At 38.3% G+C, this 24740-nt stretch overlaps 1 protein-coding gene across 2 annotated transcripts in view; it reads left to right on the top strand.

The window, feature by feature from the left end:
• Positions 1-4737, top strand: part of CFAP91 (cilia and flagella associated protein 91) — a 76956-nt gene extending 72219 nt beyond the window's left edge. For both annotated transcript variants that reach the window (XM_030330197.1, XM_030330201.1), the window contains 2 exons: positions 3286-3447; positions 4617-4737. In XM_030330197.1, the coding sequence (XP_030186057.1) occupies positions 3286-3446 (161 nt within the window). In that variant the 3' untranslated portion in view covers position 3447; positions 4617-4737. The remainder of the gene's footprint in view (positions 1-3285; positions 3448-4616) is intronic.
• Positions 4738-24740: the final 20003 nt, after the last annotated feature.

Genomic DNA, 24740 nt, shown 5'->3' with positions numbered 1-24740 from the left:
GCACAAAAAAACAGACCCATAGATCAATGGAGCAGAATCGAGAGCCAGAAGTAAACCCATGATTATATGGTTAACTAATTTTTATAGAGGAGGCAAGAAAAGTCTCTTCAACAAATGGTGCTGGGAAAACTGGATAGCTACATGCAAAAGAGTGAAACTAGATCACTTTCTTACACCATATACAAAAATACACTCAAAATAGATTAAGGACCCAAATGTGAGACCTAAACCCATAAAAATCTAGAAGAGAGCACAGGGAGCAATTTCTCTGACATCATTCCAAAGCAACATTTTTCTAATATGTCTCCTGAGGCAAAGAAAATAAAAGCAAAAATAAACTACTGGGACTACATCAAAAAAAAAAAAATCTGCACCATAAAAGAAATATTCAACAAAACTAAAAGCCAACCAACTGAATGGGAGAAGATATTTGCAAATAACATATCTGATAAAGGTTTAGTATCCAAAATATCTAAAGAACTTTTACAACTCAACACCCAAAAAACAATCCAATTTTAAAATGGGCAGAAGACATGAACAGACATTTCTCCAAAGAAGATACACAGTTGGTCAATAGACACATGAAGATGCTCACATCACTAATCATCTTGGAAATGCAATTAAAACCATGGTGAAATATCCCCTCATACCAGTCAGAATGGCTAAAAAACAAACAAAAACAAAAAACAAGAAACAAGTGTTTGCAAGGATGTGGAGAAAAGGGAACCCTCTTGTACTGTTGATGGGAATGCAAACTGATGTAGCCACTGTAGAGGACAGTATGGAGGTTCCTCAAAAAAATAAAAAATAGAATTACCATATGATCCAGTAATTCCACTACTGAGAATTTACCCAAAGGATATGAAAACACTCATTTGAAAAGATATATGCACCCCTATGTTTATTGCAGCCTTATTTACAATAACCAAATTATGGAAGCAACCCAAGTGTCCATCGATAGATGAATAAAGAAGATATGGTGTATATCCACAATGGAATATTACCCAGCCATAAAAAGAATGAAATTTTGCAACAACATGGATGGTCTAGAGGGGATAATGCTAAGTGATATATGTCAGCCAGAGAAAGACCAACACCATATGTTACATTAGAACAGAACAAATGAACAAAGAAAAGAAGAAGTAAGTAAATGGATTTCTAAATATAGAGAACTGATGGTTACCAGTTGGGAGGTTAGTGAGCAAATGGGTGAAATAGGTGAAGGGGATTGAGAGTACATGACGTGATGAGCACTGAGTAATGTATAGGATTGTTGAATTACTTATTGTACACGGTGAAACTAATGTAATACTATATTAATTATGGTGGAATTTTTTTAAAAAAGTAAAATGATCTTTGTAAGCCTCAATGTTACAGTCAAAAAAATGAAAAAAAGAAGTGAATAACTTCTCCAACGGTTTCTGTGTTGTGTAGGAAAATTCTGTACAGGTTTTGGTATAAACATTCATACCACCTAATTGGGATAAAGGAATGGTGGAATGCTAATGCATTTGAAGAGAACAAGAAAATATCTCATTTTCCCATTATATAAGTGTACTATAATTTTTAAACCAGTACCCTCTGTGATAAACATTTAGTTTGTTTCACTGTGTTTTCCTATACAAGCAGTGCTATAATAACATATTTTACACTACTATCCTGGTCATGCTTCTGACAGTAAATTCCTAGCCGTACCGCACTGGAATAGGATATGTGCATTTTAATTTTGCTAGATACTACCAAATTACCCCCCACAAAAAGATTGTTCTAATTAATATTCCTGTTCAACCGTCTGTCGAATAGTGATGATAACAATATTTAATTTTCAGATACAAGTAATATTTCTGTGTCACTGATAGAAGGGATATGTGTTTTCTAGATCTTTTAAGAAAATATGCAACTCCTTTTTATTTTAATAGGTCCAAAGGTCAGCCTGCTTCAAGTCAATTCTACCTGAGGGAATTGAAAGAGGCAGGGAAATAGTGTGTTTAATAGTTACTAGTTTGTGACTCTCTCCCCTAGCTTCTCCAGGCTCTGAGGGAAAAAAGCTTAATTATTTAAGTGACTTATCTCAGTTCTACACTACAGTAGCTGTAGGTGTATTCTCATTTTTCAATTATAGAAATTAGTGCTTAGAGACATTATATGACTTACAGATTTGAACGATGGTCTGTGTGACTCCAAAGTACCCATTCTTTCAACCATAGTACTGTGAAGGGTAAGTTGCTGTGTGATTTATCCTATGTAAACTCACTGATACCTGCATAGCACAGAATCCACAGTACTTCTTACTGTCCTTCACTAGCTGTAGGATTTGGGGTAAATTACCTAATCTCTCTGTGTCTCAGCTTCCTCATCTGTAAATGGGGATATTAATAATACTCTCTTTTAGGGTTGTGCGGTGGTTTAAATCAATATATGCCAACTGTTTAAAACAATGCCTGGCATCTAAGGGAAATGGGATGCTTAATGTACTAATTCTTAATAAATATTCTAAGATATGGAGCTGGGACCGCCTTATATAGCCATGGGCTTAGAAACTCATCATCACTCAACGGGTATCCCCCGTATTAGGAACAAAAGTTCAGAGAGAAGTATGAGACAAGTGCTCTACCTCTAAGTCATTTACAATCTAGTTAAAAGACAAAATGGAACTGACATCAAGTGCTTCAGTGCTGCATGATTTGTATAAACTCAAGTGTGGCAATGGTAAATGTGGCTGGCAGTCAGAGGAGACTTCTGGAGGAGCTGGGACCTGAGTTGGGCTTTGCAGAAAGGGTTGGATTTGGAGCATAGATATTCCAGATAAGCGAAGCTGAGGAGGAAGGGAATAGAGGCAAGCCTGGTGGGGAGGGATATGGTGAGGACTGAACTGTAGGGTGGGTACAGAGGGGCAGCAATAATAAACTTGGATCTTGGAGCATCTGGGTAGCTCAGTTGGTTAAGAGTCTCTGACTCTTGATTTCAGCCCATGTATGATCTTGCCATTTGCGAGATCAAGCCCTGCATCAGGCTCCATGTGCTGTCAGTGCAGAGCCTGCATGGGATTCTCTCTCTCATTCTCTCTCTCTCTCAAAATAAATAACTTTAAATAAACTTTGGGTCAGGTTACCTATAGAAGGTATACTTCTAAAACAGCAGTTAATTTTCATTTAATCCAATCAGCCTTAAGTAAGGGAATATGTGGTTTACAAAATTGTCATTTCTGTCACTGCCTTCTTGAAAGTCTCTGGGAATGATTTGTGTTCAGATTTTCTGAGTAAAATTTTTGTCATTTTGGTACAGTGAGGAACGCACAGCAGAAGCATATCCTTGCAGCCCATCAGATCATCCACAGACACACAGAAGCCATGCTCAAAAAGAATTTTGTTGAGCAACAGCAAGACGAGGTCTCAGACATTGACCAGTTACTAGAGGAAGAAACTCAAAATGAGAAAAACAACTAAGGTGAGTTTGATTTTCATCTGAAGGAAGCAGAGAGGAGGAGAGGCAGCATCATTCAGCTCTCTGCTATACTCTAAAAACCGTAATGTGGAAAGATTGTCCTCTGTTTAAGAAAGTGAAACACTCCCATTTTAATTGGCCCATTCCATCTAGGTTATGGAATCTGCTATTGAAATTATTAGAGAATAGAGTTGATATTATAGCAACTGGACTCTTGTGACCAGAAAAGAGGATTCTGTTTTATTTTTTGAGTCCTCATAGTATATGATGGTATTCCATCATAAATAAGCTGTAAATGTGTCTGTGAAAAAAAAAAAACAAAAAAAAAACAACAAAAAAAAAAAACACCCTTATGGGTAGACAAACTACCTATCCTATCATGCTAGTTGTAAGCATAGCATTAGGCAGAGCCCTGCCCATTCTAGCCCACCAGGAGTTGGTCTAGGCTCAACTAAGCATTCCTAGTCACAAGGCAATCGTTTGATACGATTTGAGTATCTATCTATCCAGAAAGATGCAAGACAGGAACCACAGCTTCAAGCAGGGCAGCATCCGGTATTTCTCTTCCTATGGAAGCTCTGCCAAATCCACATAGAAGAACACTAGCTATTTTCTTTAGTCCCCTGCTTACAAGCTCAGGTGCAAGGAAAGAATTCACATTGGGTAGGTGCAGGACCTGCCTGGTTTTACATGCCTCAGGGGCCAGTATATCTTGTACGATTCCATAGGCATAGTTTCTAGGGTCCTCCTGATGGATTCATCTAGTCAAAGAAGTCAGCACACAACCTGTGGTTTCCTATTAGGTATTAATAGTTCATTTATAATTCCTTCCAGTTAGATGCTAGTTACCAATCAGGGGTCAAGCAGTGTTACTTAGTAACATATTTGAGACAAACTGTCTTACCGAATTACTAGGAGAAGTGTTAGAGAGTCAGTTGAAAGTAAAATTCTCATGAGAATTTTTATAAGAAAGGAAGTGAACCCTTTGCCTATACCTTCTTCAACCCTCCTCTGATGGAAGCATGTCATCTGCTACTTGGCCTGAGGGCATGCTGTCAGGATAGGGAAGGCACAAGGCTTAGGGGCACATTTGAGCCTGGCGTTCAGAAGGTTTGAGTGTTGGCCAGCTCTGCCACTAACATAATCTTATCTAATAATTCCCTTCACGACAGGTTTGCCTGCACTTACGTGACCAACAGACCATCTGCAGGGGAATCTATTGGGACCTGAAGTTTCAACCAATGAGGATCATGGAAGGAATGTTGAGATGAGGGGGCAGTTAAGAATGAAAGCAGACAGGGGCGCCTGGGTGGCGCAGTCGGTTAAGCGTCCGACTTCAGCCAGGTCACGATCTCGCGGTCCGTGAGTTCGAGCCCCGCTTCAGGCTCTGGGCTGATGGCTCAGAGCCTGGAGCCTGTTTCCGATTCTGTGTCTCCCTCTCTCTCTGCCCCTCCCCCGTTCATGCTCTGTCTCTCTCTGTCCCAAAATAAATAAACGTTGAAAAAAAAAATTTAAAAAAAAAAAAGAATGAAAGCAGACAGAAAGCAGATAAAGGACTCTTAAATACCTAGCTATGGCTGTAAATTATAGCAGAAAACCTTTTGTTTTTAATTAATAACGAAATAACCTCTGAAATCACTGAAGATATAAACCATGTATTTACATGGAATGTTATCCATACATCTATATAATATAAATTCAAGGACCATAGCATTTTGCCTATCTTATTATTGTGATAAAATTACCCTTAATGTTTGGATAGTCATTTTTCTTACATGTAAATTTAATATTATTAATAATTTACATAATTTAAATTAAATATGTGTGCATTTACTTCTGAGTATAAAGGATCTCTTTACTGCTTTATTACATGTTTAGAACAAAGGGTCATGTGGTGGCTCAGTCGGTTAAGTATTGGACTCTTGATTTCGGCTCAGGTCATGATCTTGCAATTCGTGATTTCAAGCCCTGCATTAGGCTCGGCACTGACGGTGAGGAGCCCACTTGGGATTCTCTATCTGCCCCTCCTCCATTTGTGCTCAGTCTCTCTTTCTCTCTTTCCCTTCCCCTCTCTCTCTCTCTCAAAAACAAACTTAAAACAATGTTTGGAACATGATGTTTAGTTGCCCCCATAGTATGTATTACTCTCTCTCCCTTCTCTGTCAGAAGGAGGGAAGGACAGATGTGAGATTATTTAATAATGCTTAAGGATGTAGGCATGGACTGTTGAGTAAAAATATTTTTAATTAGCTTGAAAACAATGGAGACCTAATAGTGAGGAATTGCTGGGCAAATATCTAGGAGCAAAATTCAGAGAGTTGGTTCTGGCATTTAGAGCCACTTTTTTTTTCTCCCCTGAGGGAATGTGCAAATTCTAGAAAATTTGGCTGAAAAGCTGAGTGAATCTTTCCCCAGCTTTGTAAAACTAAGGGGACAAAAACTGGAGTCATACTGGAGGCCCTGGTAAGCCTCTTCCATTTAGGTTGGACTCTAAAAGGCTGTGTGCCAGTAGTAAGGATTAATTGGAAATAACTGTCCCTCACAAAGACTACCGTTTAGCTTCCAGTCATCTGAATGCTCCAAAAAAATCTCAGTTGCAGAAATTGAATTAAAGAGATCATTGATTCCTGTTGCTTCAGAAAACTTGTCAGAAACAAAACTTAAATTCTCTTTGTAGAAAGATGACATCATCCTAGACCTCTTTTCAAAAGCAGGTTTTTATATACAATTTCCAGTATATGATCAAGGGTATCCAGGTACATGAGAACAAGCAGTAGCAGAAATTACAGGTAATAGAAACAAACCTAAAGGGATCTAAACTATTGGAATTATTAGATTTAAAAATAACTATGCTTACTACTATGGACTTCTAGCCTCCAGAATTGTGAGAAAATAAATTTCTATTGTTTTAGCCACCCAGTCTATGTTGTTATGGCAACCTGATCTAAGACAGATTTTGGTGCCAGGAGTGGAAAGCTGCTGTAACAAATAGTTCAACAATGTGGAAGCAGCTTTGAAACTAGAGAATGGCCAGAGGCAGGAGAGTTGTGCAGTATATACTAGAAATATGGATATTAAGGGCAATTCTGGTAAGGTGTCAGACAGAAATAGGGAATGTGTTACTGGAAACTAGATGGAACACAATCATTTATAAAGTGGCAAAGAACTTGGCTGAACCTTGTTGTAGTGTTTTGTGGGAGGTAGAACTTGTGAGCTATGAAATTGGATAGTTAGCTGAGAAGACTTCTAAACAAAGTATTGAAGGAGTGACTTGGTTACTCCTGACTGCTGATATAGTAAAATATTGAAGGGAGATGAAATGAAGAAGGAATTATTAAACAAAAAGGAATAAGAACTTGAAGGTTTGGAAAATTCTCAGTCTATCCATATTTCAAAGAAATGAGAAAGTGTATTCTGAAAAGAACATTAAGGGTGTGGTTGAACAGCTATTTGATAAAGAGCTTATAGGATTATAAGAGTAGGAATACTGCCAGTTTGAACTGAAGGAGATGGAGGCAGGATGAAATGAAGGAAGGCTGTCAGACCTCTTGGCTTTGACAGGATGAACCGATAGAGCTACTATGAGGCAAAAGTACACAATTCTTCAAACAGTTTCAACAGGTCAGATGGCCTTGATGTAGAACCCTAAGAGTGGGACCACCGTGGGACCTGATCCAGGCAGAGGTGCAATGATAGGACCCTCACCAAGAGCCAGGACAATGGGACACAGCAGAACCAAAGCATTGGGCCATCCTCCTGATCCATGGGAGTAATGCCGCCATCCCCACAGACCTAGAAGGCAGGACATTGAGGCAGAGAGGATTAATTTCAAGCTTAAGAATCTGATAGGATTTGTCTAGCTAGGCTTTGGACTTATTTGGGACCCATTACTTCTTTCTTCTTTCTGATTTCTCCCTTTGGAATGAGAATATCTATTCTATATTTGTTCTGCCATTATATTTTAGAGGTACATGACTTATTCACAGCTGGAGAGGATTTTGCCTCAGGATGAATCATACCTTGACTCTCACCCATACCCGATTTGTGATTTAGAGGATATTTAGATGAGATTTAGTTGATGCTCTAATGAGTTAAGACTTTGGGGGCTATTGGGATGGAATGAATGTATTTTGCATGTGAGAAGGATATGAATTGGGGGAGGGGAGGGCTGGGGTGGAGTGCTATGGACTTGTGTCCCTCCCAAATTCAGATGTTGAAGCTCTAACCTCCAATATGATGACATGTGTAGATAAGGACTGTGGGAGATAATTATGATTAGATGAGATCATGAGGGTGAGTCCCCCATGATGGGAATGATGCCCTAATAAGAAGAGACACCAGAGAGCTTGTTTTTTCTGTTTTTTGTTTTTTTCTTTTTTTCCGTGCCATATGAGGACATGGCAAGAAGGCAGTGATCTACAAACCAAGAAGAAAGTTGGCCCCAGAAACCGACCATGCTGACATCTTCATCTTGGACTCCTAGCCTGCAGAACTGTGAAAAAAATAAATTTCTTTGTTTAAGCTACCCATTCTATGGTATTTTGTTATGGCAGCCTGAACTAAGACATTATGTGTAAAGAGATAAAAATCAATATTGAAATTTTCAAGAGAACTGTAAATGATAAAAATGATAAAGCAGATTTGCAGAAAATAATTCTAGAATCTAAAAATACTGTAGTCAACATGAGAAATTCAATGCATGGAATTAAGAGCAGGATAAATACAGCTAAAGTGAAAACCAGTAAATAAGAAAATAGATGAGAAGAACTTACTTAGGAAAGAATACAGGAACAAAGAGATGGAAACCACAGAAGAGATGCAAGGATTGATGTAGGATGACTTAATCCTTGGGAAGAGACAAAAAGATAGTAGACATACATCGACCACTGATTTTAGATATTTGATTGCTAAGAAGAAATATGTTGGGAAATCTTATGAAATGTGAATTTTCTTTTTTTTTTTAAGTGTTTATTTTTGATAGTGAGAAGAGGAGGTGCAGAGAGAGACAGGGACAGGATCTGAAGCAGGCTCCACAGTGACAGCAGAGAGCCTGATGCAGGGTTTGAACTCACAAACCATGAGATTATGACCTGAGTTGAAGTCAGATGCTTAACCAGCTTAGCCACGCAGGTGCCCCTGAAATGTGAATTTTCTAAAACCAGTGAAAGACTCAATATTTAGGAACCCTTCTTAACCCCAAACAGAAAAGAATTAAAAATCTATACCTAGATATATTTTAATATGACTGCTGAAAACAAAAGAAAAAATATCTTAAAAGTTTTTAGAAGAAAAGTTGAATTACCTTCAGAAGAGCAATAATTAAGCTGATAGTTGACTTTTCATCAGAAGCAAAACTAGAAAATAATGGAATGATATTGTCAAAATGCTGAAATAGTGCAATAAAATAGGATTCTATACCTTGCAAATATATCCTTTGAGAATGACAATGAAAGATATTTTCAGATAAATGAAACAAAATTTGTCACTAGAAGAAATTGCCACAGGAAAAACACAAGGGTGTTTTTCAAACAGAAGAAAATTTATCCCACTTGGAAAGTTGGAGGTAAATGAAGAACATGTAGATAAATATTTATTGACTGTATAAAACAATAAAAAATAGCAATACAGTTATACAACATAAGTAGTGTATAAGTCAGAAATCCATAAATGGATTAAACTGTCCTAGGGCACTTGCATTATCTAGGAGGAAGATAAAAGTGTTACTTAATATTATCTTTGATAACTCAAGGAAACATTCTGTAACCTCTAAGGTGAATCCTAAAGGATAGTAAAAAGATGTAGGACATTGAAACTAATAGGAGAAAATTGAATTAACCACCCCCCCCCACCACCACTCAATACAAAAGGAAGATAGGAGAGAGAAAGGAAACAAAACCAGTAGAAAGCACCAAATAAAATGGTAGGTATTTATCACTGATTCATCACGAATTTATATTAAATGTAAATAAATGCTCAAAGTCAGAATTTTTCAGACTGAATAAAAAGGCTGTTTGTAAGAGGCATATATAAAAATACAGAATCCTTACAAGGAGAGAAAAAAATACCATGAAAACATCAGCCACAGGAAAGGTGATACAACTATATTAATATCAGGCAAAGAAGACTTTATTTTTTTTTAATTTTTATTTTTTTGATAATGTGATGTGTTTTTTTTTATATATATATGAAATTTATTGACAAATTGGTTTCCATACAACACCCAGTGCTCATCCCAAAAGGTGCCCTCCTCAATACCCATCACCCACCCTCCCCTCCCTCCCACCCCCCATCAACCCTCAGTTTGTTCTCAGTTTTTAACAGTCTCTTATGCTTTGGCTCTCTCCCACTCTAACCTCTTTTTTTTTTTTTCCTTCCCCTCCCCCATGGGTTCCTGTTAAGTTTCTCAGGATCCACATAAGAGTGAAACCATATGGTATCTGTCTTTCTCTGTATGGCTTATTTCACTTAGCATCACACTCTCCAGTTCCATCCACGTTGCTACAAAGGCCATATTTCATTTTTTCTCATTGCCACGTAGTATTCCATTGTGTATATATACCACAATTTCTTTATCCATTCATCAGTTGATGGACATTTAGGCTCTTTCCATAATTTGGCTATTGTTGAGAGTGCTGCTATGAACATTGGGGTACAAGTGCCCCTATGCATCAGTACTCCTGTATCCCTTGGGTAAATTCCTAGCAGTGCTATTGCTGGGTCATAGGGTAGGTCTATTTTTAATTTTCTGAGGAACCTCCACACTGCTTTCCAGAGCGGCTGCACCAATTTGCATTCCCACCAACAGTGCAAGAGGGTTCCCGTTTCTCCACATCCTCTCCAGCATCTATAGTCTCCTGATTTGTTCATTTTGGCCACTCTGACTGGCATGAGGTGATACCTGAGTGTGGTTTTAATTTGTATTTCCCTGATAAGGAGCGACGCTGAACATCTTTTCATGTGCCTGTTGGCCATCTGGATGTCTTCTTTAGAGAAGTGTCTACTCAAGTTTTCTGCCCATTTCTTCACTGGGTTATTTGTTTTTCGGCTGTGGAGTTTGGTGAGCTCTTTATAGATTTTAGATACTAGCCCTTTGTCCGATATGTCATTTGCAAATATCTTTTCCCATTCCGTTGGTTGCCTTTTAGTTTTGTTGGTTGTTTCCTTTGCTGTGCAGAAGCTTTTTATCTTCATAAGGTACCAGTAATTCACTTTTGCTTTTAATTCCCTTGCCTTTGGGGATGTGTCTAGTAAGAGATTGCTACGGCTGAGGTCAGAGAGGTCTTTTCCTGCTTTCTCCTCTAAGGTTCTGATGGTTTCCTGTCTCACATTTAGGTCCTTTATCCATTTTGAGTTTATTTTTGTAAATGGTGTGAGAAAGTGGTCTAGTTTCAACCTTCTGCATGTTGCTGTCCAGTTCTCCCAGCACCATTTGTTAAAGAGGCTGTCTTTTTTCCATTGGATGTTCTTTCCTGCTTTGTCAAAGATGAGTTGGCCATACGTTTGTGGGTCTAGTTCCGGGGTTTCTATTCTATTCCATTGGTCTGTGTGTCTGTTTTTGTGCCAATACCATGCTGTCTTGATGATGACAGCTTTGTAGTAGAGGCTAAAGTCTGGGATTGTGATGCCTCCTGCTTTGTCTTCTTCTTCAAAATTCCTTTGGCTATTCGGGGCCTTTTGTGGTTCCATATGAATTTTAGGATTGCTTGTTCTAGTTTCGAGAAGAATGCTGGTGCAATTTTGATTGGGATTGCATTGAATGTGTAGATAGCTTTGGGTAGTATTGACATTTTGACAATATTTATTTTTCCAATCCATGAGCAGGGAATGTCTTTCCATTTCTTTAAATCTTCTTCAATTACCTTCATAAGCTTTCTATAGTTTTCAGCATACAGATCCTTTACATCTTTGGTTAGATTTATTCCTAGGTATTTTATGCTTCTTGGTGCAATTGTGAATGGGATCATTTTCTTTATTTGTCTTTCTGTTGCTTCATTGTTAGTGTATAAGAATGCAACTGATTTCTGTACATTGATTTTGTATCCTGCAACTTTGCTGAATTCATGTATCAGTTCTAGCAGACTTTTGGTGGAGTCTATCGGATTTTCCATGTATAATATCATGTCATCTGCAAAAAGCGAAAGCTTGACTTCATCTTTGCCAATTTTGATGCCTTTGATTTCCTTTTGTTGTCTGATTGCTGATGCTAGAACTTCCAGCACTATGTTAAACAACAGCGGTGAGAGTGGGCATCCCTGTCGTGTTCCTGATCTCAGGGAAAAAGCTCTCAGTTTTTCCCCGTTGAGGATGATGTTAGCTGTGGGCTTTTCATAAATGGCTTTTATGATCTTTAAGTATGTTCCTTCTATCCCGACTTTCTCAAGGGTTTTTATTAAGAAAGGGTGCTGGATTTTGTCAAAGGCCTTTTCTGCATCGATTGACAGGATCATATGGTTCTTCTCTTTTTTTTTTGTTAATGTGATGTATCACGTTGATTGATTTGCGAATGTTGAACCAGCCCTGCATCCCAGGAATGAATCCCACTTGATCATGGTGAATAATTCTTTTTATATGCTGTTGAATTCGATTTGCTAGTATCTTATTGAGAATTTTTGCATCCATATTCATCAGGGATATTGGCCTGTAGTTCTCTTTTTTTACTGGGTCTCTGTCTGGTTTAGGAATCAAAGTAATACTGGCTTCATAGAATGAGTCTGGAAGTTTTCCTCCCCTTTCTATTTCTTGGAATAGCTTGAGAAGGATAGGTATTATCTCTGCTTTAAACGTCTGGTAGAACTCCCCTGGGAAGCCATCTGGTCCTGGACTCTTATTTGTTGGGAGATTTTTGATAACCGATTCAATTTCTTCGCTGGTTATGGGTCTGTTCAAGCTTTCTATTTCCTCCTGATTGAGTTTGGAAGAGTGTGGGTGTTCAGGAATTTGTCCATTTCTTCCAGGTTGTCCAATTTGTTGGCATATAATTTTTCATAGTATTCCCTGATAATTGTTTGTATCTCTGAGGGATTGGTTGTAATCATTCCATTTTCATTCATGATTTTATCTATTTGGGTCATCTCCCTTTTCTTTTGGAGAAGCCTGGCTAGAGGTTTGTCAATTTTGTTTATTTTTTCAAAAAACCAACTCTTGGTTTCGTTGATCTGCTCTACAGTTTTTTTAGATTCTATATTGTTTATTTCTGCTCTGATCTTTATTATTTCTCTTCTTCTGCTGGGTTTGGGGTGTCTTTGCTGTTCTGCTTCTATTTCCTTTAGGTGTGCTGTTAGATTTTGTATTTGGGATTTTTCTTGTTTCTTGAGATAGGCCTGGATTGCAATGTATTTTCCTCTCAGGACTGCCTTCGCTGCGTCCCAAAGTGTTTGGATTGTTGTATTTTCATTTTCGTTTGTTTCCATATATTTTTTGATTTCTTCTCTAATTGCCTGGTTGACCCACTCATTCGTTAGTAGGGTGTTCTTTAACCTCCACGCTTTTGGAGGCTTTCCAGACTTTTTCCTGTGGTTGATTTCAAGCTTCACAGCATTGTGGTCTGAAAGTATGCATGGTATAATTTCAATTCTTGTAAACTTATGAAGGGCTGTTTTGTGACCCAGTATATGATCTATCTTGGAGAATGTTCCATGTGCACTCGAGAAGAAAGTATATTCTGTTGCTTTGGGATGCAGAGTTCTAAATATATCTGTCAAGTCCATCTGATCCAATGTCTCATTCAGGGCCCTTGTTTCTTTATTGACCGTGTGTCTAGATGATCTATCCATTTCTGTAAGTGGGGTGTTAAAGTCCCCAGCAATTACCACATTCTTATCAATAAGGTTGCTTCTGTTTATGAGTAATTGTTTATATATTTGGGGGCTCCGGTATTCGGCGCATAGACATTTATAATTGTTAGCTCTTCCTGATGGATAGACCCTGTAACTATTATATAATGTCCTTCTTCATCTCTTGTTACAGCCTTTAATTTAAAGTCTAGTTTGTCTGATATAAGTATGGCTACTCCAGCTTTCTTTTGGCTTCCAGTAGCATGATAAATAGTTCTCCATCCCCTCACTCTGAATCTAAAGGTGTCCTCAGGTCTAAAATGAGTCTCTTGTAGACAGCAAATAGATGGGTCTTGTTTTTTTATCCATTCTGATACCCTATGTCTTTTGGTTGGCGCATTTAATCCATTTACATTCAGTGTTATTATAGAAAGATACGGGTTTAGAGTCATTGTGATGTCTGTATGTTTTATGCTTGTAGTGATGTCTCTGGTACTTTGTCTCACAGGGTCCCCCTTAGGATCTCTTGTAGGGCTGGTTTAGTGGTGACAAATTCCTTCAGTTTTTGTTTGTTTGGGAAGACCTTTATCTCTCCTTCTATTCTAAATGACAGACTTGCTGGATAAAGGATTCTCGGCTGCATATTTTTTCTGTCTAGCACACTGAAAATCTCGTGCCAATTCTTTCTGGCCTGCCAAGTTTCAAAAGAGAGATCAGTCACGAGTCTTATAGGTCTCCCTTTATATGTGAGGGCACGTTTACCCCTTGCTGCTTTCAGAATTTTCTCTTTATCCTTGTATTTTGCCAGTTTCACTATGATATGTCGTGCAGAAGATCGATTCAAGTTACGTCTGAAGGGAGTTCTCTGTGCCTCTTGGATTTCAATGCCTTTTTCCTTCCCCAGTTCAGGGAAGTTCTCAGCTATTATTTCTTCAAGTACCCCTTCAGCACCTTTCCCTCTCTCTTCCTCCTCTGGGATACCAATTATGCGTATATTATTTCTTTTTAGTGTATCACTTAGTTCTCTAATTTTCCCCTCATACTCCTGGATTTTTTTTTTTAATTTTTTTTTTTCAACGTTTATTTATTTTTGGGACAGAGAGAGACAGAGCATGAATGGGGGAGGGGCAGAGAGAGAGGGAGACACAGAATCGGAAACAGGCTCCAGGCTCTGAGCCATCAGCCCAGAGCCTGACGCGGGGCTCAAACTCCTGGACCGCGAGATCGTGACCTGGCTGAAGTTGGACGCTTAACCGACTGCGCCACCCAGGCGCCCCACTCCTGGATTTTTTTATCTTTTTCTCAGCTTCCTCTTTTTCCATAACTTTATCTTCTAGTTCACCTATTCTCTCCTCTGCCTCTTCCATCCGAGCCGTGGTGGTTTGCATTTTGTTTTGCATTTCCTTTAAAGCGTTTTTCAGCTCCTGGTGACTGTTCCTTAGTCCCTTGATCTCTGTAGCAAGAGATTCTCTGCTGTCCTGTATACTGTTTTCCAGCCCAGTGATTAATTTTATGACTATTATTCTAAATTCACTTTCTGTTATATTATTTAAATCCTTTTTGATCAGCTCATTAGCTGTTGTTATTTCCTGGAGATTCTTCTGAGGGGAATTCTTCCACTTGGTCATTTTGGATAGTCCCTGGTGTGGTGAGGACCTGCAGGGCACTTCCCCTGTGCTGTGGTGTATAACTGGAGTTGGTGGGCGGGGCCGCAGTCAGTCCTGATGTCTGCCCCCAGCCCACCGCTGGGGCCACAGTCAGACTGGTGTGTGCCTTCTCTTCCCCTCTCCTAGGGGTGGGATTCACTGTGGGGTGGCGTGGCCCGTCTGGGCTACTTGCACACTGCCAGGCTTGTGGTGCTGGGGATCTGGCGTATTAGCTGGGGTGGGTAGGCAAGGTGCACGGCGGCAGGGGGGGCAGGCTTAGCTCGCTTCTCCTTAGGTGATCCACTTCAGGAGGGGCCCTGTGGCAGCCGGAGGGAGTCAGATCCGCTGCCGGAGGTTTGGCTCCGCAGAAGCACAGAGTTGGGTGTTTGCGCGGAGCGAGCAATTTCCCTGGCCGGAACCGGTTCCCTTTGGGATTTTGGCTGGGGGATGGGCGGGGGAGATGGCGCTGGCGAGCGCCTTTGTTCCCCGCCAAACTGAGCTCTGTCGTCCGGGGGCTCCGCAGCTCACCCTCCCTTTGTCCTCCAGCCTTCCCGCTTTCCGAGCAGAGCTGTTAACCTATGACCTCCCAGACGCTAAGTCGCGCTTGCTGTCGGAACACAGTCCGTCAGGCCCCTCCGCTTTTGCAAGCCGGACTCGGGGGCTCTGCTTGGCCGGCGAGCCGCCCCTCCGCCCCGGCTCCCTCCCGCCAGTCCGTGGAGCGCGCACCGCCTCGCCGCCCTTCCTACCCTCTTCCGTGGGCCTCTCGTCTGCACTTGGGTCCGGTGACTCCGTTCTGCTAATCCTCTGGCGGTTTTCTGGGTTATTTAGGCAGGTGTAGGTGGAATCTAAGTGATCAGCAGGACGCGCGGTAAGCCCAGCGTCCTCCTACGCCGCCATCTTCCTGTCTCCCTCCAAAGAAGACTTTAAGGCATAAAGCTCTGTTAGATAAAATGAGGGTCACTTCATAAAGATAAAGGTTTTAATTCATTGGGAGAGTATGAGTCACAAATATGAATGTATCTAATAACATGGCCTCAACCTATGTAAAGAAATTTTAATAGAACTGCAAGGAGAAACAGACAAATCCAAAGTAATGCTAGGAAACTTTAATCTCTCTTGGGAACTGATGGAGCAAATAAAGGGGAAAAAAGTAAAAAACGGAAGATTTGAAATACATAATTAAGAAATTTGACCTAACGCACATTTATAGAATATTACATCTAACAACTACAGAATGCATATTATTTTCAAGAACACACACAACATTTACAAAAACTGTATACTGTCATAAACCAAGTGTCAACCCTTTCAAAGAGTCGAAATCATACAAAGTGTATTCTTTGATAAAAATGCAATGACAAGATAATTCTAATGTTTGAAAATTACAGATATAAATCTGTTCATCAAAGAAAGTGTCATAACAACTAGAAAATATTTTGAAAAATGACAAAAATGTACGTATCAAACTTCTGGAACACAGTTAATGTGGTGCTTACATAGAAATTTGTAGTCTTAAAGGCATTTATCTGAAAAGATGAAAATAAAGACTAAGCATTCTTTTCAAGAAATTAGAAAAATAACAGCTAAGTAGATACAAAAAAGCAAAAGGAAAGAAAGAATACACTAAAATAACAGAATTTAATAAAACAGAAAATAGACATGTTTACTGATTCTAGGTAGGATGTAGTAGGTAGCTGCAACAATTAGAGAAAATAAGACATTGTAAAAATCATTTTTAAAGACATTGGAGAGCTGTGGAAATTGAAGGGACTAGAACTAAAAGGACAGAGAAAAGTCCTTCTTAGGTGATCTGAGATAACTGGCCATTTTCTTGCCTTGGGGCATTAGCCAAGTTTGGGCATAAGCTGGGGCTCAGGCTTGCCAAAGACAGAAGGGTCTTAATTTACTAGGGGAAACAGAAACCAGGAAGGTTCTTAAAATCCATATGGGCTATCATGATGGATTGCAATTGAGAGGAACACCAAATGTAAGGCCAAATTTCCCCTCAGAACATCAGCATTAGGTTTTTGGTGGATAAAACTTTTACTGATGAAAACATGTTTGAATCTATCATGTGTTATTTAACCAGCTGTCTCAATGGTGATCCTCACTCAGTCACATGGATTTAACCATTGCTAATTATTGCAACATGAAAAATTTTTTTAGTCATAAATAGCTGCATGTCTTGACTTGCCCTACCTACTAATACTCGATGGCTTAGCAATGGTGAGTTTCAGTGTGAGTTTTTGAGCTCAGATTGAGATTTTTCTAAGAAAACTACCCTTATCCACTATTATGGAATCCTGAATGGCTTTGGAAATTAGCTTTTGCTGTAGACTTGGTAGTATTTTTTAATGAGTCCAACCTAAAATCATAAAGCATAACAGAGTTTATATGTAGAACTTAACACTATGGTAAAGTCTTTTCAGTGACAACTAACATTGACTCACAAAGTAATGGCAAGCTGCTTTATATGCTTCCTGTGCTATCAAAAGTTAAAACAAGAAGGTAATTCCCACACATATTTGCAGCGAATGTGTTTTGAGTTTAAATCACTGAGTTATCAAAGATAATGTTAAACACTTTTATCTTCCTCCTAGATAATGCAAGTGCCTGTGGACAGTTTAATCCATTTATGGATTTCTGACTTATATGTACTACTTATATACACTTCTAGGAGCATTTTTTTTGGACTTTGAAACAAGTGCAAAGGAAATTTTCCCATTTCACAGTCTCTTTACCTGTGCAATGGAGGGATGTCTACCTAACCTTCAACTGAAAGTGATTAAAATGCATTGTAATGACATGCTTAGAGGGAAATATCAAGAGAAGAATCTATTTGAGTTCTGTAAATGCCTTCCAAGCAATAAATATGCACAATAAAAGCCTATGCTCATGGATTGATATCAGTATTGCCAGCATCTATCTGTGTGACAGACATTTTCAAAGCTGAGATGGGGGCGGGAGGGCCTCATTGCAAATGTTTATCTGCTAATGGTGATATGTAATCAGTTTTGATGATCTGAATCTCAGGCAAAATGTTATCCCCTAAATGAGACTTCCATTTTTTTTTCATTAGTAGACCTGTATTAAAAAAAAAAAAAAGAAAGAAAGAAAAGAAACCTACATGGGGCGCCTGGGTGGCTCAGTTTAGCATTTGACTTGATTTTGGCTCAGATCATGATCTCACAATTGGTGAGATCAAGCCCCACATCGGGCTCTGTGCTGACCATGTAAAACTTGCTTGGGATTCTCTCTCCCCTAGCTCTCTGCCCATCCCCTGTTTGTGCACATGCGCACACTCTCTCTCTCAAAATAAATTATTAAAAAAAACCTATAGTCAATTATTACTGTCCTTTGAATTTTATCAGTAAGAGATTTGTGAACATTTGTTTTGTTTCATTGAGTACTGACATAATATCCTTGATTTTATTGGCCCACAAAACCTAAAATATTTATTATCAGGCCCTTTGCAGAAAAAATTTGTCAATTCCTACTATGCAGCAGTTAAAATGAATCAAACAGACTGAATACAACATGGATGAATCTCACAAATAGAATAAGAATTGAAAGAAGCCAAATACAAAAAATAAATCTACACTGAGTCCATTTATGTAAATTTCAAAATTAGCACTAAACTGTGGCATGTAAGAATGCATAATTAGGATGCAAAGATATAAAGAAAAGCAAGGAAGTGAATACTATAAAAATCAAATAAAATTCAGAATAGTGACAACTTTTAGGGAGAGGGTTGTGATTGGGAAGGAGTAAGCGGGAACATATACGATTTTTTGACCGGTATGGTATTTACACAGATTAGTATTTAACATGACATTCACTAAGCTGCACATTGGTTTTCTTTATTTTCCTATATGCATCATATTCTGTAATTAAAAGCTAGATATGTCTGCATATATACAAACATATATATACATGCATGATGCCTTCAATATACACAAAATATTTCTGGAAAGATCAATAAGCAATTGGTAAGTATTTGTTGGTAGGCATGGGAACTGGGGGGAAATAGACATACTTTCCTGCTATTAATATCCTTTTGTAGGGTGAATTTTTTTTTACAGTGTACACATATTAAGTTTTCAATTATAACTCCATTAATGTAAAGTTTTTAAGCTGTAATTTGAAAACTGAGACCCTGTGAGTTAAGAAACATTTGGATCATGAAACTCATATGTGGCAGAGCTAGGATATGCTTGGGATGTCTAGCTTCTGAGCCAAGGCTCTGTGTAATTGCATCACAGTAATTTTTTGGATATATTGGTCTGATAATGATTGTTTCTTAAAAGGTGACATAATCGGGGCGCCTGGGTGGCTCAGTCAGTTAAGCGGCTGACTTCGGTCCAGGTCATGATCTCGCGGTCCGTGAGTTCGAGCCCCACGTCGGGCTCTGTGCTGACAGCTCAGAGCCTGGAGCCTGTTTCAGATTCTGTGTCTCCCTCTCTCTCTGCCCCTCCCCCACTCATGCTTTGTCTCTCTCTGTCTCAAAAATAAACAAACGCTAAAAAAAAAAAATTAAAAAAAAAAAAGATGGCATAATCATAAACATTTGTGTTTGGTTGTTTTTACAGATTATGATCTTTTAAAAAACAAGCCGTACAAATCATCATAAAGAATTCCAATAGTCTGTACTTCTCCCAAGATGTGCATATCTTACAGATTTATCAATGTGTAATTAATTCATGAGAAAAGATAATTATTTTCCATAAACTTTGAATAATTTTAAATGATTTTCAGTAATAATAATCAAATGAAGGAGGTTTCTTCTCTTTGGTGTTTCCCGGATGCTCTACTTCAAGAGAAAATTTTCTCATGTGTCATTTCAACATTTGTTAACTAGGAGGATATTCTAGCTTGCCGAATCAAAGAAATGTTACTGAATATTTCTTACATAGTTTTGGCTTGCTATTCATAGTGCATTGCCCTACCTACTAAGTTGGAAAGCATGCATACCCCAAGACCTGACATTTCATCTCCTAGATATATACTCAATAGAAATATATACTCAATAGAAATATATGAGTATGTACACCAACAGGCATGACAAGAATGTGCATAGCAGTACTTTTCATTATAGCCCCTAAACTGGAAACCCAAACATCTATCGACATTGGCATAGAAAAATAAGCTGTGGTATATCCATACAATAGCACATCAACTTACCATTGAGCTTTAGAGCTAAGAAGAATATTCATGCAACACCCATAGAGAGAGTGCTGTTGAAAAGCAATCTGCCCATCCTGTGTGTTGACAAACATCAGGATCCCTCCTCATTTAAAGATTGATAAATAGGAAAAAATTAAAAGCATCAACAAAAAATCTACATGGGCCTCATATGCATGTTACTCTGAAAACAGAATAAAAGCCTATCTTAGAAAATATCTTACTTATAGGAAACAAAAAGAGCTTCAGAAACTATCCACTTGGTGATTTTAAGGAAGCAAAAAGAAATGACTGTTAGGAAGCCGAAGCAGGGAATAATAAGAGCCGACACCAACAGATGCAAGCTGAGAAGAAAAAGCTGGCTAAAATGAAAACAAAAATACAAAAAGATTAAAACTCAATGAAACACAATTCGGATGCAGTTAAAAGAACAGAAATAACACAGCAGAGAATAAAAGAGGTGATGTTGCTGACAAATTTGTCAAGTTATCCAGTATGATTTGGGAAGTATAGGGTAAAGAGATGAAAATGACAAAGAGGTTAGCTTGGGATGACCAGTCCTACAAGCAGTAGGAATTCTTGAAGAAGAAAGAAAACAAAATAAAAATAAAGTTGTAATAAAATATTTTCTGAGCTGAAAAAATACTTGATCATACAAACTGGCTAAGGTTTACTTGTATGGGGAAAACCAGGATCAGGGTAATGTTTTTTTTTCCCTGAGGATCACTGACAAACAGAAAAGTACTGCACAAGTGAGGAGGCAGTTGAGTTTTGTTCCTTAAAAATGCTAACCTGAATGAGGTAAAAGTTATTCACCTGTAAAATTTTTAAAAAAAATCAGGAACACAAGACAAAATGAGAAGAAGCACATTAGGCATGATGGAATAGAAGAGGAGGGTTGCTATACAATAGACAATAGCAAACTTATTCTGTAAAGAGCCATATAGTAACTATTTTAGGTTTTGTGGGCCAGTGCCTGTTGTAATTACTCAACTCTGCCATTATAAGATGAAAGCAGCATTGGATAACACATAAATGAGGGAACATGCCTGTGTTCCAATAAAACTTTATAAAAACTGGCAGCAGCCAGATTTGGCCCATGAGCTATAGTTTCCCCATTCCTACTATATAGCAAAGAACTAAAGTTAAAATAAATACGTACTTTGAAAAAGGGTTTAAAGTGGCTTCTAATAAAGAAGATATAATAAAACTCAGAATTTTTTTTTTAATTTTATCTTACTGTGAGCATGAGCCAGGCAGGTAGAGAGAGAATCTTAAGCAGACTTCACACTCAGCACAGAGCCTGATGCAGGGCTTGATCCCATGACCCTGGGATCACGACCTGATCCAAAATCAAGAGTCAGACGCTCAACTGACTGAGCCACCCAGGCGCCCCAACTTAGAATATTTTCTAAAACAATCTTTATGCAGTCTTCTAAAACTAAGATTTGTATTTAGACAAAAAGGAAAATACAAGGTATTACAGAATTCTCATTAGCTAGCTGAAGTTTACCAGGAGGGGAAAACTTTTTTCTGTTAGTAGCGATGTTCTACTTATAATAGCTTTAGTTAAACAACCTGAATTTTAATAACTTTTGCTCTTGAGAATAAAACACCTTGAGTGATGTTTAAAGCTATGTGATCATAACAACTGAGCCATGTAGTGGTTTGGGGCCAGATTACTACAATCAATAGCAATATACATCACCATAAACTGAATTCTAAGGTAAAAAACTTTTCTCATGGATGCATAATCAGATAGTGAATCCTTGTGCCACTTACCAAAGGCATTGCCTCTTTTCAACATTTTTAAGAATAGACAAGGTAAAATCCAAGGAAGAAGTGTGTAGTGTGAATAAAGGATCTCCTTGGGATGAGAAACTGTTAAGCACAAAATTGTTGGAGATTCCCAATCCTTAAGTACAGAGCTCCCAGACAAATTAGAGTATATGTTGGTTCAAGGGAACACCCATCTCTCTTCTCAATTGTGGACCGTGGTGCCCACTTGTGAGGAGAGTTGCACCTACTAAGACAACTTGTAAATACTTTTATGCAGCAAGCTGCAGAGGCTTACAGACCCAGTCACCAATAGAATGGAGAATGCTGAGTGGCAAGAGTATCTGAAAGCAAATGGCTTTGTTGTGGAACAAAGGCTAGGCTAGCCTCTTAGCAGTAAAGTAGCATAGAGATTAAGAGCCCAGCGTTCTGGATTGAAATCCCAGTCCAATGACAGCGTGTCCTCAGACAAGTTACTTGATCTCATTAAGCTTTGGCTTCCTCATAGCTAAAATTGCATAACCATAGAATGTACATCATGGGGTTGGTATGAGGATGTGATGAATTCATTCATGTAAAAGGCTTAGGACAGCAGCTGGCATATGGTAAGCACTCAATAAGTACCATTTAGCTATTTTTGTTATTACTATAGGATAGAAGCAAAAGAGAAATGGGTATAGCAAAGTAACTACATCTGCTATGCAGAAAGTGGCTCAGGGGATATCAAGCACTAGCCAAATAGATGAATTTCTCCATCTCACTTGGGGAAGAGTGAGAGGAATGAGTGCCCCCATGTTCTTTAGAGTCCTGGAATATTGACAATAAGGGCTCACTCTCTACCAGACATCAGAGCAGTAGAGGGAAGCCATAAGTATTGTGAAGAAGAATTTCCCAGAAAACTTAACTAAAACCATTGAAGGAGGCTTCTTTTGTTATAGGTGTCAAATGTTGAGGAAACTGGAAACAGGCTATAATAGTCCTCAACCATGGCTGCATGCTAAAGTCATTGAGTACTTTAAAACCATTGGTTCTTAGACCTCTCCAGACCATTTAAGATAGAATCTTTAGAAGTGGAGCCAGGCAAGTGTTTGTTTTTTTTTTTTTTTTTTTTTTTTTAAACTTCCCAAGTGATCTAATGTACATTCAAGATTTAGAATAGGAGAAATCTTTCCCAAGGAAACCGTCCCTCCCCAAGTATTTACCATTCAGAAATTTACCATGGGAGGCAGGTCTTTAGTTTTAATGATACTTTATTTCTAACTCCTCTCAACAATTCCAAAAACAGGGGAAACAATTGTGGGAGGAAACTCAGGCACTGGGCACAACCATAACACTTGTACTTCCTCTGCAGTAGTAGATATCACACTTGATTGTAATTGCCTGCATAATCATCTCTCTTAACAACTGGCCGGTTAGCTCTGAGGGGAGGGAGGGCAGAAGCAGTGCCTCCTGAATACATTTGTTTTATTCCTGGTACCTGGCCGTCTCTGGCACATGGTAATCTCTAAGTATTTACTGAATGAAATTCTACATACTTAATGTTTGTAAAAGCAAATACTTTATGATGTGATGTCTTGGTATTTTATGGTATGAAATAAATCAGTTTGCAAAAACAAAATTTTAATTTGTAATATTCATTTCCAGCAAACAAAGTTTTAACTTTTTGTGATTCAACTGGTGAATGTTAGGAAGAGACCAACTAGGCAGGCCTGGCCCTGCTTAGCTTCTGAGATCAGACCAGATCAGGCAGTCAGGGTGCTTTGGCCATAGACCGAACCAAGTAAGTCATAAAGGGAGCAGGGGCCTTCTATACTACATCCTGAAGGGAGTTTATCTGCACAAACAACATTCAACAACTTAAGAAACCTCCAACAGATTTTAGAGGAGATGCAGAAATGTTCTCACTATTTTTAATAAAAGTTAAAGACCTATTAAAACATAACCATAAAGTCAGCTTCTAATTATGATAGAAGAGGTTAGCAATTCTCCACAATATCCTGTACTGATGATAGATGATGATAGATAGATAGATAGATAGATAGATAGCTATACCTAGACAAAATTGTCAAAAACGCCCATTTTAGGGCACTAGATATCCATCAGAGATGGTCAACAAATTTAAAACCTGCTGAAGATTCTGATAAGAACAGCAACTCCCACCCAGCTCAGTCAGCATGAATGGCAGTCTTCCAACCTATCAGCCAGAGAAAGCCTTGATTTAGGGTGGGGAAAAGGGGAGAAATCTTGTGATGTTACATGGTAAAGGTAGCACATTCTTCTCAGTAGTTGATAGAACAATTAAACAAGAACTCAGTACAGTTTTAGATGATTTGAACACTACTCACAGCCGTGACCTAATGCTAATTAGAACACTACACCCAACTGCTACAGGATATATATATTATTTTCAAGTGTACATAGAATATTTGCTGAGATAGGCCATATCCTGTGCCATAAAAAAAGTCTCAAAAAATTTCAAAGAATTGATATCTTATGAAATATATTCTCTAGCCACAGAAATAATTACATTGGAAATCAGAGCAAAAACAAAAAAAAAAAGAAAGAAAAAGAAAAGAAAAGAAAAGTTAGAAAAATAACCTTTGAATCAAAGGTTATTTAGATTGAAAAAATAGAACTTTGAAATTTATGGGATACAACTAAAGCAGAGGTTAGAGAGAAATATATAATTTTATATACTCCTATTAGAAAAGAGGTTTAAAACCAATTAAGTTCCCACATAGGAAAGATACAAAAAGAAAAAATAAACCCAAAGTAAGTAGTAGTAAGGTAGATACTTTAAGGTAAGAACAAATCAATGAAACAAAACTTACAAACAGTAGAGATAACAAAGCCAAAGTTTAGTTCTTTAAAAAGATTAATAAAACTAATTTCTAGCAAAACTAGTTTAAAAAAGAAAACA

The sequence above is a fragment of the Lynx canadensis genome, chromosome C2 (assembly GCF_007474595.2).
Source record: "Lynx canadensis isolate LIC74 chromosome C2, mLynCan4.pri.v2, whole genome shotgun sequence".
NCBI lineage: Eukaryota > Metazoa > Chordata > Mammalia > Carnivora > Felidae > Lynx > Lynx canadensis.
This window is presented reverse-complemented; position numbering and strand designations above follow the sequence as displayed.